Source organism: Perca flavescens, chromosome 7, assembly GCF_004354835.1.
Source record: "Perca flavescens isolate YP-PL-M2 chromosome 7, PFLA_1.0, whole genome shotgun sequence".
NCBI classification, from domain to species: domain Eukaryota; kingdom Metazoa; phylum Chordata; class Actinopteri; order Perciformes; family Percidae; genus Perca; species Perca flavescens.
This window is the reverse complement of record NC_041337.1, coordinates 14,282,498-14,298,895: the sequence shown is the minus strand read 5'-3', so window position 1 is coordinate 14,298,895 and position 16,398 is coordinate 14,282,498. Positions and strand designations below refer to the sequence as shown.

The window sequence follows — 16,398 nt, the reverse complement described above, 5'->3', positions numbered from 1 at the left end:
GACTATTATTAGCTCCATCTTGGGAATGTGGATACCAGTATTCAAACTGAACAATCACCCTGGTGACACTTTCAACCCCCTTTAGCATCTCATCATCCCTCCTCTCTCCCTGACTCCCCTCTCTCATTTGTTGCTCTCTCTCTCTCTTTCTCTCTTTGCAGAGAAGACAGAGGCGGAAAAGCCAGCTCAGTGCTGCAAATCTCCTGAGATCAGACACCTGAGATATCTGAGTACCGTGTAAACCATCATTAATGTGGCCATTCCTACTGATTCGTCATTATAAGAAATACTTGAAAGGGCTTCAAGTGAGTATGAGATGCATTCGGCCTGCACAAGTCTTTCTTTAGCAGTCAACAGCGTTTAATGTAGCATTTAATTAAGTTGACTCTATTCAATCAATGTGGCTGTCTGTTGCTCTATTTTGTCATTTTTATAGCACACCAAAACATTTTCCATCATCATGTTTCCCACTTTAGGGCACTGAATGAGGAAGCACTGCCCTCTAGTGTATTTATGGATGCTGTTCAATCAGGGAAATAAATGTTTTATTGTGTTGTTATCTCTATTTCATGTTCACAGTGCCAGACACAAACATACCATCATGTGATTTTAAAGCTTTAGTCAGTAGGCTTTTTAACAGTCTCTTTATTACTGTATTAGAAGGCACTGAAAGTGGGTGAATGGGTGGAAAAATATGTTTATGAGAAATTGTACTCAAGCTACTAACACAGGTGTTTTCACTTATGTTGCCTAAATAGACCTTATGTGTACAAACTGTGCTTGATTGCATCTTCCTCGCTCTTCTGTTGGTTTAGTTGCACCTGTTATGGCAGGACAACTTAACCCTTTATTACTCGTATTAGCACATAAACTTAGCACAACAAGTAAGGAAATTTGTGTTTGGTGGATTATTTCTCTGTGAGTAACAATGCTTTTTGGCAATAAATCTTATACCGTTGGAAAGCCTATTTAGTTCCCTTTCAAATGGTGCCCCATTTGTAAGGAACATGCATTTGTGGGATGAGCAGCAGTGCTGAGTATGTGGTTTGCGCCCATGAAAAATTTACCAAATCTTCTCTGCCAATGCCAAACAGCTTTTTCTGCCATTGACTCGTTTGGTGGATTGGATGATTGAAGTTTGAAGAAACAAGACATATTGGCAAGTGAACAATTTATTCATTTCACAAACAGGAGCCTCAGTAGCGTGTGGAAGAACGATACACAGCCACAACAGCCTGGCACCTCCTCCTCATGCTGGTCACCAGCCTGGTCACACACTGCTGTGGGATGGCATCCCATTCTTCAACCAGCAGTCCTGACCTCGACCCCATTGAACACTTGTGGGATCAGCTTGGGCGTGTGGTTCATGCCAGAGTGACCAACACAACCACATTGGCTGACTTGCGACAAATGCTGAGTTGAAAACACCTGTTTGGGTGTGCAGTTATAGCCTGGTTGACACCAGACCCTTCTCAGTTGTAACTGAGAGTGGCTTGCAGAGCAAATCTCAAATTTGCCAGAAGTTCGTCAGGGTTTTCCCAGGCTAGTGCAGTTACTCATTTTAGCTGATTGGAATCCATAGTTCTGTACACACAATAAATCCAGATCAGACTCATTGCATTTTTTTTTCATGTAAATAGATGCTAGCTATGGGAATTCAAGACACAGCAACTCATGTTATTGTCAGCTTCAGATAAAAAAAAAAAAAACGTACACGCTTACAAATGCGTGACATTTTTTAGCTCTCAAAGCGTATATGAGTTTGGCACAGCAAAGTGGCAATTTTCACAGCTTGTTCTTCTCATAGGTTACTTCTTAAGCATTTCAGCATCTTAACGGTCTCATTTCTTCTGCTTTCCAACCTCAGCAGAGGAAATGAAAACATATTTAGCACCTTCACTAAATCTTGCTGCAGAGCAGTGAAGAAACAGACCAGTGCTTCTCAGTGTCTCAATTTCTGTGGGCAGAAAGAGTTTTAAGATATATGGGGAGTGGTTTAGGAATATGAAACAAAAGAGTTAGATGGGCTTTGGGTGATTTTTGTACAATTCTTGATATTCAAAGTAATTTCAGATGTCCAAGGACAAATAAGTCTGAACACTTCTCTGTATGACTCACCTCCGTAATAGTAGAGCATTGCAATACCAGCAGCAAAACTGAAACAGCTCAGGAAGAACATTGGTCCTGCAGAAGGCAAGAGAAGAGATAATGTTCTCATCAGTGACGAATAACAAACAAATTAATATCTGATCAGCTGGTGGGCATATGAAACGTGCATGGGTCAGTGTCTTCCTAATAAATGATATGAACTAAAAAGCTTAGAAAAAAAACTGAAATGTACACTAATATATGACACGAGTCAAGAGTCCAAAGCTGCTCTGTGAAAAGACAGTAACTGTCTTGTTGTCTAAACAAACTATCATTTCCTTGTATGACTTATGATTGGGAGTCATCACTGATGACCCATTTCCCTGCTGACACACCTTTGACCCCCACACTGTTCAAAGGAATGCATGACAGAGGAAGCTGTTTTGGACGAGGGGTTTACATGTGGGCTTAACTGACCCACAAAGCCAGAGCCCTGGATGTAATAGGATGATGAATGGTGAAGCAGTGCAGAGCAGGCAGGGCCCACATTAAGAGCTCGGGGTTAAAAGGTTCAGCAGACAACTATGTTTGTTAAAGAACAAAGCTTAGTTGGGCTTAATGGGCTTATCTGAAGATCAATGAGGGGGTACAGTGCACCCTGACACACACACACAAACTGTAAGACCACCATATAAAAAAAAAACTCCCTAATAGTCAGGCTGCAAAATGAAACTTCTAAACTGCAGATTAAAGGCTTGTTGAGGTCCATTAACTACAAATCATTACTACATTACACTACTGCCCACACTTTTCCAAAGTTTTAAATTTGTTTTGAGAATGACTTCTTACTTTCCAGGCAGCCACCGGTTTCAGTTCCTGCCAGTATAGGATTAAAACTAGACACCTTCCTTGAACAGGCAATCCACCCAAATACCCATTGTTTGACTCGATGTGTGTTGCCTTTTGAAAAGGAACAGGACAAGAGCATACAAACAAAATAACATTCTCTATCCCCTCGTATAAACATGAAACTCCACAGTGCCCATTTTTGTCATCCTCTCATTTTAAAGTTATGTTACCATCACATTGTAATGCAGTTTTAAAAAGGGGGCCTTCAGGCTTGTTATGAACAGAGCTTGTATGCACTTATAAGCTCTGTTGTCATGGAACCAAATAAAATATAAATCAGTCAAGTTTATAGAAGAACAATCGTGAATACAATGTGTTCTTGAATGCACCGGAGAGAAAGTGTTATTAGTTAGCATACTAGTTCCTGCTTGCAACTGCATCTCTACTTGATGATAACATACATTAGTCAACATAAACTTGTTAAAAAAAAACAAAGCTGACTGACTGCTTGGATTACCTCAACTAAGTTTAAAGTCTCTACAATGTGATTTCCATATTGTTCTAAAATAAAAACTGCCAGGTACTCAATCTAACAACATATGCTGTGCTTTGACAAGTTGCTGACGCGTAATGTAAGGTATACATGGATTGTATATACTTGGCTAAAACGTGTAAATAGCTGTGGTCTAACACGCAGATAGTAGATGCCTATATATGCAATTTAACTTAAAGGGATACGCCACCGTTTGTTGAAATAGGGCTTATCACGGTCTCCCCTAGCTGTAGATAGGTGGGCCAACACATTTTTTGCGCATGCATTGTTTTAGTCCGGTGCAACACCGGCAGCACCGCCGCTAGTTAGCTTAGCGTAGTTAATGGAATCCTATGTTAGCATGTTGTGAGTAAAAGTGAGCCAACAAAAGACAAAAAAAAAAAAACCTAATTACTTGCACTGAGACAAAAAATGCATTGGCCCACCTATCTACAGCCAGGGTAGACCGTGATAAGCCCTATTTCAACAAACGGTGGCGTATTCTTTTAAAATATTAATCAAAAACATTAAGCTCTAGGGCTGCCACCTCTTAGTCGATTAGTCGACTAATCGGTCGTTTTGGTCTTAGTCGACTAAGATTTCTTTAGTCGATTAGTCATTGTTTATGCTTATTCATGCTTAATTACTTATTTCCAAGAATTTTCTGAGCGCATTTATGGTAAACACAAGATTTAAAGTGGTGCTTTTGCAGGATTAATTGTGGAGAAACTCAGTTTTCCAGATGGTTAATTAACTACATTTATATTGTGCTTTTCTAGTCTTAACCACCTCTCAAAGCGCACAGCTCTGTCAATTAAATCAACTAATCGATTAGTCGACAAAATCGTATAAGTGTTAGTCGACTAAGAATTTCTTTAGTCGAGGACAGCCCTAGAAAGCTCATATAATGCTCTGCTTTACTCGGCAGCAGTGTGAGGTGTTGATTAGATTTACCTCTGTCATTAAGCACACGTCGCTCTGGGTGGATCGCCACATTGTTTGTCCATTTTGGATCAGCCATCTCTAGAACAGAGAGTTAAAATGGTTAATGGGTAAACCCCACACTTTGAATAACAGCCTGTGTAATGTCACATCCACTACTTGAACTGTAGTCCAGGCAGTACATTGGCTTCTCTCTGAATAGGATAAGCCTCCATGAGGCCAGACAGGGCAATTACACAGCAGGGGATCCACCATTATGGGACACCGGGGAAGTTGCTAGTAAGATTTGCCAACCCATCTCACCTAAAACATATCAGATAAACTGGACAACATAACTTTGGAAACATGAATGAAAAAGTAAGGGGAGCATGAATGGATAGATATTTTAATACAAACAACTTGTGTAAGCAGAAAGAAGCTTTTCAGGTTTAAACCACTAACCCACAAGATGATGTGTTTGAACACTGGCACATGACTATGCCAGATACATGTGGATTAATACACATTTGCCATTTTCTGGATGTTGATGTCACTTCCATTTAATTTATTTGGACCTTGACAATGTATAAAACCTGCTCCGATTCTACTGTACCTTTAATTTTATCTCCCCACTAAACTGCTACAAGGCATTTCATTCGAAAAATACATTCACGTGTGACTCTGCTGGACCACATTTTTGTTTTTACCTCTTTGTATGACTCTGGTGGGCAGGCTGGAGTAAACGTCCTCAGCGTGGATGTGAAGTCCTCTGTAGAATTCATAACACGCCTCCTCGCCCTTCCCATACAGGTGTTTCAACAGCTCAGGTAGCCGCACCCTGGTGGGCACGCTCAGGTTCCTGAACTGCAGGGAGACACATGCTGAATTGAATCACTAAACACACCTGTATACCTGCATACTTCTGTTGCAAGTTCCATTTTTAGTTTGGCAGATTCAAGAGTAAGGGCATGATGACTGTCAAAACAGGATGTTTTGTGTTGTTAGAATGATGTCACATGTTATCTGTAGTGACCATGTGGGCTTCCTTGTCACTGAGTATCTGGGGGTATATCCTGTTCAGCTGCAGCACCAGTCTGTCAACCAGTTCAGTTTCCATCCTCTGGTCGGAGCACAGGAACTGGGCGTCCCTCTGGAGCTGCTCATGGTAATCGTCAATGTCTAGTCAAGAACGATAGAAATGACAACATTAAAGGAGAGACGAGCAAGAGGCAGTGTCAAATAAAATGCACTCTACACTACATATATACTTGAATTCCTAAATTCATATATATAAACGCATCAGTGATCTAAAATTGCATGTACCATTGTGTGGTCAGGTCAAAAACGTATGACCCTGTACATTTAGAGCATGGTACAAAGCTCTAATTGATGGCCCACAGATTTTGTCAAGTCTTAAGTAGTTTCTTAGTACGCAGCGGGTCTTGGCATCAGTCCTGTTCTGAAAATAAATGACTAAGAGGTTTATTCTCCTGTTGAGAAAGGTGTTTTTGTCCATTTGGCAACAACCTTGCATGAATACCAAGTCAACTTAGTTAAGGCGTGCATAAATAACAGACAGATGTTATAATGGAGAGCCTGTGAGGCGTGCAGTAAATACCAGTTCTTTGTTGACTGTTACAGGAGCTGCATGGTTCAACTCAATGGTAATTTGAAGGTGTATTTTATAGTGATTTTGACACCAAATCCCACATTTTCCTGCCAACTCACTCTTGATGTCCTCCCCAGCTCACTACATCTTCATCACTGAGGTGTAAAGGGACACTTAGGACATAATGAGAAAAAGGTGATGAGCATAGAAGCAGATCTCCTATTAGTGTGCACAGTGTCTCTTAGTAAGTCTTGGTTAAGGGTTTACTCATGACCATTGTTGATCTTTGCCTGTGCATTAATGTGATTCACATCCATCATTAGGATTTCTGAAAAAGGTCCACATTACACAGGCAGATTTGTGCTTTCAACTGATCAACAGCTAGTAGAGATGCAGCAATTTTATATCACATAGATACGAAATTAGAGTTAGTTCTGTGTTACATTTGTCATCAAGTAAATCTAGTTTTACTTTTTCTTTATACAACTAGCAACATCTTTAAACAAGTCAGGCAGAATATCCTGCTATAAAAAAAAAAAAAAAAAAGCAAGAGTAGATAAAACTGCCTCATAGTGTCAGATTTGAGCCAGTTCTTCAGATTTGGATGTGAGTGACAAAGAAAGGAGCTTCATTGTGGATATCTTTTTATAAAGGGCTGGGTAGATCGATTAAATAACATAATGTAAAGATTAAACTGCTGATGATTTATTTATAGGCTTGATATCTGAACAGAAAAGTAGGTCTAGTAGTTAAGTAACACCCAAATACTTCCGTCACATGAAGCCAAAAATAATGCATTTCATAACACATTGCTTTACAAAACTGTGGCGCACCCACACAGCACAGTAGGCGGTCAGCGATCCTTTCCTTGAAGTCAGCGCGCGCGCATGGATTTCTGTAAATGATCCAAATCGAGCCAAAACATCTTACCCGTGATTCACAAACCTGTCATAATGACAAACAAACGGCGCATGGGACTTGCTCTTTCCGACCGACAGCCTCCCGATAAAACTTCCTGGTCTCCCCGGCGTGACGGTCTCTGCTGTCCAGTTACATCACCACGCTGCGCCGCCTAGGGCCGCATGACTGACCTCAGGGTGATTATCAGTCCGCAGACAGCGGCGGTGGACTGAGCTGACAGGCAGATTACAGGATCTAAGCTTTCTGTTGCAAACAGCAACACAGAGGTGAAATTTATAATATTTTTATTTTATTCCCTTCTTTAATTTATACCAATGTCAATTAGACCTGATCATAATAATAATAATAATAATAATAATAATAATAATAATAATAATAATAATAATAATAATAATGTGTTGCCTTTACACACCTGTGTGTAAACTACATCATTATACAGTCAAAATCACTGTACTGCTGCTGCCTTCTCATGTTGGCTTGTAAACATTCGGATTGGTCTCTCAAAGGGAAATAAAATGTACAATGTTGCACTCCTCCCATTGCAATACAGTCTCACTCATTATCAGTAGAAGTTTTTCATTTATTTACATTCTTTAAAATAAATGTACACACTGGCAAACTGTGCTTTCAAGCAGCTCTCCTTACTAGACAAAACAAACTTTCGAGGCCTGGATGAGTTTCTCAGACCACTTCCTTAGCTGTCTACAATGTATTGTGAACTAAAGAAAACACCTTAATTGTTAACTTTAACCAAAACATAACAATTTGATATTGGTTTCTGCAAAGCTCAATTGAGGGCATGAATGTCCCTTGACCTTCTAATTACATGGAGTGTCATCCAACAAGTCTGATGTCCTAAAAGTGCAATGGCTCCCTTTTTCAGACAGAGGGCGGTGTGCCATTACAGTTTACAAAAGGCACATAATCTATCTGTCAGATCAGTATGCCTATAGAGCCTTTATACTGTGCAGAACTGCAGACGTTATAATTTAAACAAGACAAGGAATGTTCAGTTATTACTTCCCATAGTCCTCATCGTACAGACCACCATATTTGGCCAGTAAACAAGTTCTTGACTCATGGTATTCACCTCCTGTGTAATGTGTCCTCACACTGATATAATCCGAATGGAAAAGTCTTTGGCAGGGTTATTATTCCTCGTGTTGGACTCATCTGTGGTTGATGGGTTCACTCCTGACAAACTGCTCCGCTGTCCTCCATACTGCCACACCACACCAGGCCCCATTGCTGAGATCTGGTGATCTGGGTTCATAGTTTGACTGGAGGACTGAGGAGGTCTGTTGTATTCAGGTGGACCAGAGATCTGTGCAGATTCTAAATTTCGGAGTAAGAGAGGCTGGTTATAGCCGGGGAGAGGAGAAAGCAGAGGAGTGCGGCCATATGTGCAGTCAGCACTATAGGCGAACTGCTGATGACATCTGTGGAGGAAAAAGACAGGAAGTTGTTGTTTCTGCCGCTCTGCATGTCTTCAGGGACATTTTGAAAAAATAATTTTTTTTGACCGTTTAATCAAAGGTCAGTCCACATCTCACCTGCAGGCTTGCATGTTGTCACACATGGCTGAGTAATCGGTGTCCCACAGGGAAAGCACCTTCTCCTGGGTATTGTTGTTGTTGTTGTTCCTGCCTTTATGGCTGCTGCGAGACCTGCTGTTGTCCTCCTGATGTTGGGCCTGCTCCTCACAATACCACATATCTGACTCCCTGTTTAAAAGAATCCATATAAACCTGCAAGTCAGTATTTCCGTTTGTAAATGCATCACAGGAAACTGACTGTTAACTCTCTTCTTTGCTCTTCTGCATCATTTACTTCCAGTAATGGATAGAACTAAGTACGTTACCTAAAATTGATTTGAGTTATTTCCATTTTATATTATCTTTCCTACTCCATTAATCATCTTAGATTCATCTTGTGACCCTCAGCCCTTATTTTTACTTAAAGGCTCCTTGTGGTGTGTTTGACCTCCAGTAGCTATTGAGCTCTTTATCTATGAGTGGGTCTCTGTTTTGTTTATCTCATGCACAAGGACACACATGCATGCGCGCACAGATGGGTGATGTTGTGCACAGTCCTGATAATGGTTTCATATTATTCTATAAAAATATGCAGCAATGTGCCAAGAAGAAGACAGCGAGCCAGTAAACATGGATGTAAACAATGCTGGATTTAAAATACTTTAAAATCGGCTTTGCAAATGTTTTATGAGGAAGAGAATGCTTTCAACACATTTGTTAGAGCTCAAGGATACACACAATGCATTTGTGTAAGTAACAGTGACATACATAACTTTTGTTTCTCCACAGGGCCCCTTTAAGAAGGATTTGAAATGAATGACTTTTACTTTTACATTGTGGTATTGTTACTTTTAAGTCACCTGTCATGCGTTTTGTCCTTTTTGATGCAGTCGAGCAAACAGCAGGTGATGAAGGCAACAGACATGAAGAAGATTATGGCCAAGCTTACGATGGATGCCAGCATAGCCACACGGAAACCATAGTCCTCATAGGGAGACAGAGCTGGAGTGAAAGAGAGAGGAAGACTGTTGACTGATTTATCCACTTTATTTCCATGTCATGCACTCAACGTATTAGACAGCTCCATTCATCATGCTGCAGAATCTATGTGCAACGATTTCTTATCAGACTCAGGTACCACACAAACCACTGCCACCTTAGGCTTTAGGGATAAAGTCAGCCACATAGACGGCTTTAGCACAAATCTGTCATTATGATTTAACCAGAGGGGATTGGCAAAAATAAAGTCATTTTACATGCCAGCTTGTTATGGAAAAGACAATGAAACATCAATTCCATTTTTTATCTCTTTCAGTTTCACATGAGGCAGCTTCTTCTCTCCCATGATGATTGATCCTGAAACATAATTAAGATCCTGCTCTCACTTTTTCCACTCGCTCATCAAGAGAGCAGCTAACTGTGCACCTGCTTGAAATTATTCCTCTCTATCTCCATTAGCATTAATAATCTCTTTTAATGAGCTTTATCCCCAAGCAAGACATTATTTTCTCTTGAATATGTCCTCACATAATTTAGAAGAATTAATTATTACAAGTCAAATCATACCTCAAGTGTCTTCATGTAACATTGCCCATAGCCACATTGCCTATCACATAATGTTTAATATATATATATATATATATATATATATATATATATATATATATATATATATATATATATATATATATCATATCTCGTCAGAATAATGAGCAGACAGACAGTTCAGGGGAAGTTTTGCAGCTGCTGCAATTCTCCCAGTAAAAGCGTTTGGAACATTTTAACTGCACACACATATTTGGGTTAGAAAGTGTATGAATAACTGACATATCAAGGTCTTAGTTCCTACTCACGTGTACAGTAGTTCTCTCCCACCCATTGGGTGCTGTTGGCGCCCAAGACACACATTAGCTCACTTCCAACCAGTTTGTGTTTGGCTGGGCACTGCAGGGAAATGACTGTGCCCACAGTCGTGCCATTGCCCTGGATGATTCTTTGGGTGCCCAGGGCCGGCAGGGGCATGGGTGTGCACTGAGCCTGGTTCTGACCTAAAAAAAAAAAAAAAAAAAAAAAAGCTGACGGTCAATTGGAGAGGAATCAGATTGCGTGCATCAAAAACAGTGGCTCTTATTGAATTATGTTGCAGATGTTAGATGTGAATTACAGTTTTTGCCTATTGCTTAAACACTTTTTGCGTAATTTGACTCATTATGTCAAAACTCTACACACAAGCCAATCAGACATAGCACTTGGAGATTAACAACTCACATCTATGCCAAAATGAAACACTGCAATCAAAACTTAACACTCCTTTTTAAAAAATGAAATTCTTGCAACAAAATCATACACACAAGCACCATTTGAATTCCTCTTTTATATCACCAGCAACACACTGATGGGCTTTATATAAAACACTGCAGTCTTTGTGTTTCTATTTTTACTGTCATTTTCTCAGACTCAGTCTTCTGTAAAACTCAAAAGTAGAATTTCTGCAGTAATCTAACAGTTTTTACAAAAAAAAAACATTCTTACAGAAGTAAAGAAAAATAGAATCACAAATCATCAAATTTAGCAACAAAACAAAAGTAAAAAAAACAACCAGTTACTGGATAAATTGCTATTGGGAAAAAAAAACTATACTTGCTTTGTGTGTGTGTGTGTGTGTGTGTGTGTGTGGTAGGGGGCTAGGGGGGGCGCGGATCCTGCCTTCTGTTCGGATCTGGTCACAAGACCTTGTCAACATCACAGGCGATGTCTCTTCCACTTCCGACTCCTCTCTCTCTCTCTTTGTCCTCCCCTTACTCTGACTCTCATTGCCTCCATGCTTGCAAACTTCTCAAAATGGCTTACAGTTTTTCTTGATTGCTTTGATGCAGCAGTCAACTCAACCTCCACATTTTCAAAACAGTTAACACACAGGCCGAAACAGTGGCACTCATGGTCAAAATGACACATTTTGTTTGCAAAAGGCTCTAGCCGTGCCAAAACATTTAAATATGCAACAAAAGCAAATTTTGCCTTCAAACAACACAACTTGCAAACAAGTGTATGAGCTATTCTAATTAACCATTACTCAGTGGACAACAAAATACAGAACTCTTGCTTGCTTACTCATTGCTTGTCATTGTAGCCTATTACTGTACGTAGCTTTCATGCCATTGCCATTTGTTGTCAAATTTGCTTTCTTGCAAAGAATTGGATCCAGAATCAGAAATGTTTTGATTCAAATTTTATTGATTATATTATTGATTCTTATTTTCAAAGTGGCTGAAAACTGAAATACTGTAAATATTACACAAAATACATGTAAACCAAAATAAAAGGAGTGTCAAACAGGTGCATCAGTGATTTCATACTGATGTAGGTAGTTTCTAATAGTTAGGAACAGATGGTTTCTGTTTGGTTACCATAGCTAAAACAACGGAGTTTGGACTGCTTGAATGACATCTGTGTTAATTGTTCTGCAAAAGGGTGGGGAAAATGTGTCAATCCAATGAGAAAGGGTTAACACATTTGCAAGAAGTGTCTTCTGCTCTGCTGAGACAGTGATAATGAAAACCGAGTGGATCCCAGTTTCTTTAAGCAGGTCAAAGCAATCAAGAAAAACTGTAACTGAGGCCTAAATGTAGTGCTAAGGCTCAGACTGATTGGTGTTCTGTTTTCTGTGCAAGTGTTTTCAGGTGTGTATGTAAGTGCCTACAATTGCCATTTGAGTTTTGCACTTTAAACAGTGTTTTCCCAATGATAACAGGAAATTTTGTTTTTAAACAAAGTGTCTAATGTAAGAAAACGTGTGTAGTGTTTCGCAATAAGTGTGTTAAAGAATTGCAAACAAAGTGCAAAGTTGACACTGTGTTTAAGCTATGGTTACACTGTGTTTAAGGAATGCTACAAGAAGTTTAGGTATTGAGGCTTTGGTCTAAGCATTCGTTTTTAGTGTGTAAGCAATGGACAAAAACTGTAATCATCAAAAGTTCAGCGAAAGTTTGAATATATGTTTAATTTATGTATCTTCAAAAGAAATTTGTTTGCACAGAGATGCTCAGACAACTCAGAATTCAAAAGAAGCACAGCAACTATTCAGGGTGAACAGGGTGTGAACAACAAAAAAGGATGAAGCACTGCAGATGAGATTCAATGTGGGATGGGACCATCATTCCACAGCTATCAGCACTGAACTACCCTGTAGGGCTGTACAACGCGGCATGACAAAACACAGCCCCCCTGTAACAGCCTGGTGCTGCACTGTATCGGATTCTTACAGTATATCGAAGCAGGAAACGTGATAAATCATTAAACAAAAGGCCTGCGAGGCAGTGGAAACACACGGGCCATCTGGAGCCATACTAAACAACCGGTTATCATACAGCACAGCACAGTGCTCAGCATACTACAGGAGGGGAGGTCTCTCACTGTGTCTGCTTAGTACGCCAGCAGTCTGGCAAGAAGAACCTCCAACAAAAGAGTATCACTTCATCATGACACAAGCTGTTGGAATGCAAATAAACACAATGACATCAAGTCGGTGATTTCTAACATCAGGACAATGTGATTAGGCCCAGGAAAAGTCAAAGCCAGCTTGTTTACTGAGGGAAACCTGCTTCTGGTTTGCACTGAAAAAAACTATGGCCTTGTGGCATTGGAGAAAGTTTGAAGTGGTCCTCTTTATAATTTGTAAATGAAGGAAAACATCCAAGAATCTGACAGTAGCTGTGCACTTGGAGAAACATGTTAACACCACACAAAGGTTGTCAAGTCACACCAAACGTTTGTGTTGTCACAGACAGAATGACAAAAAGAAATGAAGCAAGAGAAGTATATGTACATTTTCTTTTAAAGAATTAGGCATCTGTTCAAATTTTACTATGACGGGCCAGACTCAACAGGGATAAATACTTATATGAAAGCTATTAGCAATAGCTCACCATATTCAAGTTTATGTAACACAAGGACACTTCCGATAAATGAGCATCACTTTTATGTAATGCGCCCGTGTGTGTGTGTGTGTGTGTGTGTGTGTGTACGTGCGTGCTTGTGACTGTGTGAGCGTGCGTGTGAGATGCTCAGCTGTGCATCGGTGCGAGAAGTTTCTGATGTTAAAGCCTTGCCTCCCTTTTTCACTTCCTCTTTTTTATTTTAAATTATTAGAGCTGAAAGAAAGGTGTGCATGAAGTTCAATTAAGGTTCCCTCTAAACCCCTAGCTGACACCTTGAATGATGTATAAGTGTAGCCTATTTAGTAATGCGTTTTATGTTTGTTAAATTATTACACACCTATCAATAAAAGTCGGCAAATGTGTCATATTATAGGCTATATATCTTTACTATTAATGGTATAACAATTGTTACAACAAGTAGGCTACTGTAAGTCCCTAAAGCATCAAGGTAACAAATACTCAGGGCTCCAAGACACACAATTTGGAGATTAGGCTACCTTGTCACAAAATATGTAATACGTAAAATCCTAAAATACAGGCCTGTATGTTAATAATATTACTGCACTAAGAGATAAGTGAAAGTGCCTAAAACATATCCCCGTCCCACACGCTCAACTCGAGTAGGTCTATGTATTAGACATGGTTCGCGATGGCATAGATGTCTTACCTGACTTATTCCGGTCACGACTGTCATCTTTGTTTGTAAAATCAGTCCTGGACACATCTGCTATTGAAGCTGTTGCTGCTGACATTTTTTGGGACAGACAGACGCCCCCCCACCCCAAGTCCGCGCTTTGGTTGTGCGTAAAGACTGCGCAACGGTGCTGCTCTGTGCCCGGTAAAGGGTAAACAATCGTGCGAGAGCTTCTCCGCGCGATTTTATTCGCCTTTCTACCTTCCAGTGAACAGCTTGACATCCACAGAGTCCTCCGACAATGCTTTCTCACCGCAACATTAACGTATACTAATATATAATAATTCCCCGGTCTGGACAGTCGCGCAAGCGGATGAGCGCTCGAAGAGAGACGAAGAGAGAATGAAGTGATCGGTCGAGACCTTGTCGACCAAAGAATGAAATGACTTTGTGGATTACATCAGGTCAGCTCAAGTTGGATATCCGAGCTGCGCTTTGTGAGGAGGCCAGTGACGAGTAACTATAACAGCAATGGACCCGCTCTTTGTGGGCAGGATGTCGCACCGCTGCTCTATTCGAGTCAGGATTTGGTGCTTCAGACAGGGTTGAACACGTGATAAAAAAAAATATACATATATTTAAAAAAACAATCATTGATGTAAAGTTCATCTTTAAGGAATATGAAGGCATTTTGCTACTGCGCAGCTTACAATCCTGACTCCAGTATCCACATTTCTACAGTTAATGTTTGCACACACAAATCAGGCATAAGTGTTTGAGAGAGAGAGAGAGAGAGAGAGAGAGAGAGAGAGAGAGAGAGAGAGAGAGAGAGAGAGTTCCAAATAAAAGAGAGCTGGTTCACAAAGAGATTGAGTGCTTGATCATGTCCAAACTTCACTGAAGATATGCAAGCTTGGACCTTCCATCACTAAACTAATACCACCAGCTTCAAAGTATGTGATTCAGGATGCTCATTTATAATGCTGGCAAGTTGCGACAGTTAGTAGTGCCAAATACAGAGGGAGGAACAGTCAAACTGATAATATGCTATAATAGAGAAGGGTCTTATAAAAGCGATGACAGGGAGAGACACAATATTAGTGAAATTAGTACATGGAAATACATTTGACTGTACAATGTCCAAACTGTGGTTTCCCTGTAAATAACCACACTCATTGCTTTCTTAATGTTTATTGTCTGATTACATGTCCGACATAATTTTTTTTTTTCACTCATCTGTCTGTGTCTAACTGTGTCACAGTTTGGTTAGACTTGTGGTGAAGGTAATAACTGGTGACCTGGATGATATGAATCACGCAACTGCTTCAGTTCACTTCAGTTTTACTGACAGGTTTCTTAATAGAACGAGTAACGTGGATGGAAACACACACACACACACAGCACAAAAAAAGCAATATAAAGGGTTCCTGTTTTCACTTTGCATTCTCATCTGAAAGCAGAACTTTACTCTTGTTCAAACTGCACGTCGGCCATTCTAATGTCATTGAGAATTCTGGGCATGCATGAGACGCTTTCTGCTGTGGGTGATAAGTGTCTCCACAGGCGCAGCCCAACTGTTCACCTGAGCAAACCCCTACACACCACCTCAGACACAATGGGAGCCTCTGTTCAGACCGCAGTTTGCCTCATTAGTCATGAATACATTACCATAGCTGATTAAAAGTGTTCATACTTGAGGCGTAAGGACTATGTAAATGCTCAAGAGTTGTGTTCATAACTGTCCTAAACTATGATGATTATCGTACCCTTTGTGTTACACTGTTCTTTAGGATACCTTTAGCTAAAGAAACCTTGTCAAGTTATAGCAAGCTCAGGTATGTTATGGTTGCCTGGACAAACTCTTCATCAGTCTGTAGGCATTAAACAAGTCTCATAACATTTCAAAATTGGTGTTCAGCTCCCAGTTCTCCCAGATATTGCTGAAAGCAAGCCAGATTCCTTAAATAAACATTTTGTTAAAGGTGCTATATCAAACATTTAGAACATAAACATAGCAGCAAACAACTAGTGGAGTAATGGTGAGAGCCGTATATAGCGCCTTTAAATCAATCAACTGTTTAGTGTCCACAGTTATACCACTTTTGATTCCACAAATTCAGTGTTTAAGAATATTTTTACATCACCTTTCATGGAGGAAGAAGATAGAGAAAGAGACACAGTGGGTGAGGACATTTTGAGAAATTTGTGTGCTTAATGTGTTTGAGTTTTCTCTTTTAATTTGGAGACGGTTGCTACAGCAACAGTTAATGTGTTCTGGCATAGTTTCAGCGGCTACAGTTTGGACTCTCAGTGCCTTCCACTTTATTCTCTGCCCAGGCTTGTGTGCTCTGTACTCCGTGCAGTCCAATATA

The 16,398-nt window shown here is 40.0% G+C and overlaps 2 protein-coding genes across 4 annotated transcripts; both read right to left on the bottom strand.

Moving 5' to 3' along the window:
- Positions 1-1,343: 1,343 nt before the first annotated feature.
- LOC114558948 (caspase recruitment domain-containing protein 19) lies at positions 1,344-7,127 on the bottom strand. Of its 3 annotated transcripts, none has more exons than XM_028583271.1 (6): positions 6,837-7,127; positions 5,424-5,569; positions 5,098-5,254; positions 4,424-4,492; positions 2,119-2,184; positions 1,344-1,957 (listed from the first exon to the last, which is right to left on the bottom strand). In XM_028583271.1, the coding sequence occupies exons 2-6, from the start codon at positions 5,505-5,507 to the stop codon at positions 1,842-1,844; spliced, it is 492 nt and encodes a 163-aa protein (XP_028439072.1). In that variant the 5' UTR covers positions 5,508-5,569; positions 6,837-7,127; the 3' UTR covers positions 1,344-1,841. The 3 variants fall into 3 exon arrangements, with proteins under 3 accessions (XP_028439072.1, XP_028439071.1, XP_028439070.1); XM_028583270.1 differs by having other exon boundaries at positions 6,930-7,127; XM_028583269.1 differs by having other exon boundaries at positions 6,945-7,125.
- A 410-nt stretch (positions 7,128-7,537) lies between these two features.
- On the bottom strand, positions 7,538-14,579 carry susd3 (sushi domain containing 3). The gene is made up of 5 exons (XM_028583514.1): positions 14,060-14,579; positions 10,309-10,503; positions 9,316-9,457; positions 8,474-8,644; positions 7,538-8,359 (listed from the first exon to the last, which is right to left on the bottom strand). The coding sequence occupies exons 1-5, from the start codon at positions 14,307-14,309 to the stop codon at positions 8,029-8,031; spliced, it is 1,089 nt and encodes a 362-aa protein (XP_028439315.1). The 5' UTR covers positions 14,310-14,579; the 3' UTR covers positions 7,538-8,028.
- Between the last annotated feature and the right edge of the window lie 1,819 nt (positions 14,580-16,398).

Bases quoted from the DNA above. Each gene is read 5' to 3' on its own strand.
- susd3 (XM_028583514.1), bottom strand. From the start codon at position 14,309: ATGTCAAGCTGTTCACTGGAAGGTAGAAAGGCGAATAAAATCGCGCGG. The intron at 10,504-14,059 runs GTAAGACATCTA...TTTTTTTTTTAG, and splicing joins TCGTGACCGGAATAAGTCAG to GTCAGAACCAGGCTCAGTGC. The intron at 8,645-9,315 runs GTGACTTAAAAG...TCTTTTAAACAG, and splicing joins AAGGACAAAACGCATGACAG to GGAGTCAGATATGTGGTATT.
- LOC114558948 (XM_028583269.1), bottom strand. From the start codon at position 6,972: ATGCGCCGTTTGTTTGTCATTATGACAG. The intron at 5,255-5,423 runs GTCACTACAGAT...GTCTCCCTGCAG, and splicing joins GTGACAAGGAAGCCCACATG to TTCAGGAACCTGAGCGTGCC. The intron at 1,958-2,118 runs GTGAGTCATACA...TTCTGCCCACAG, and splicing joins AATGCTCTACTATTACGGAG to AAATTGAGACACTGAGAAGC.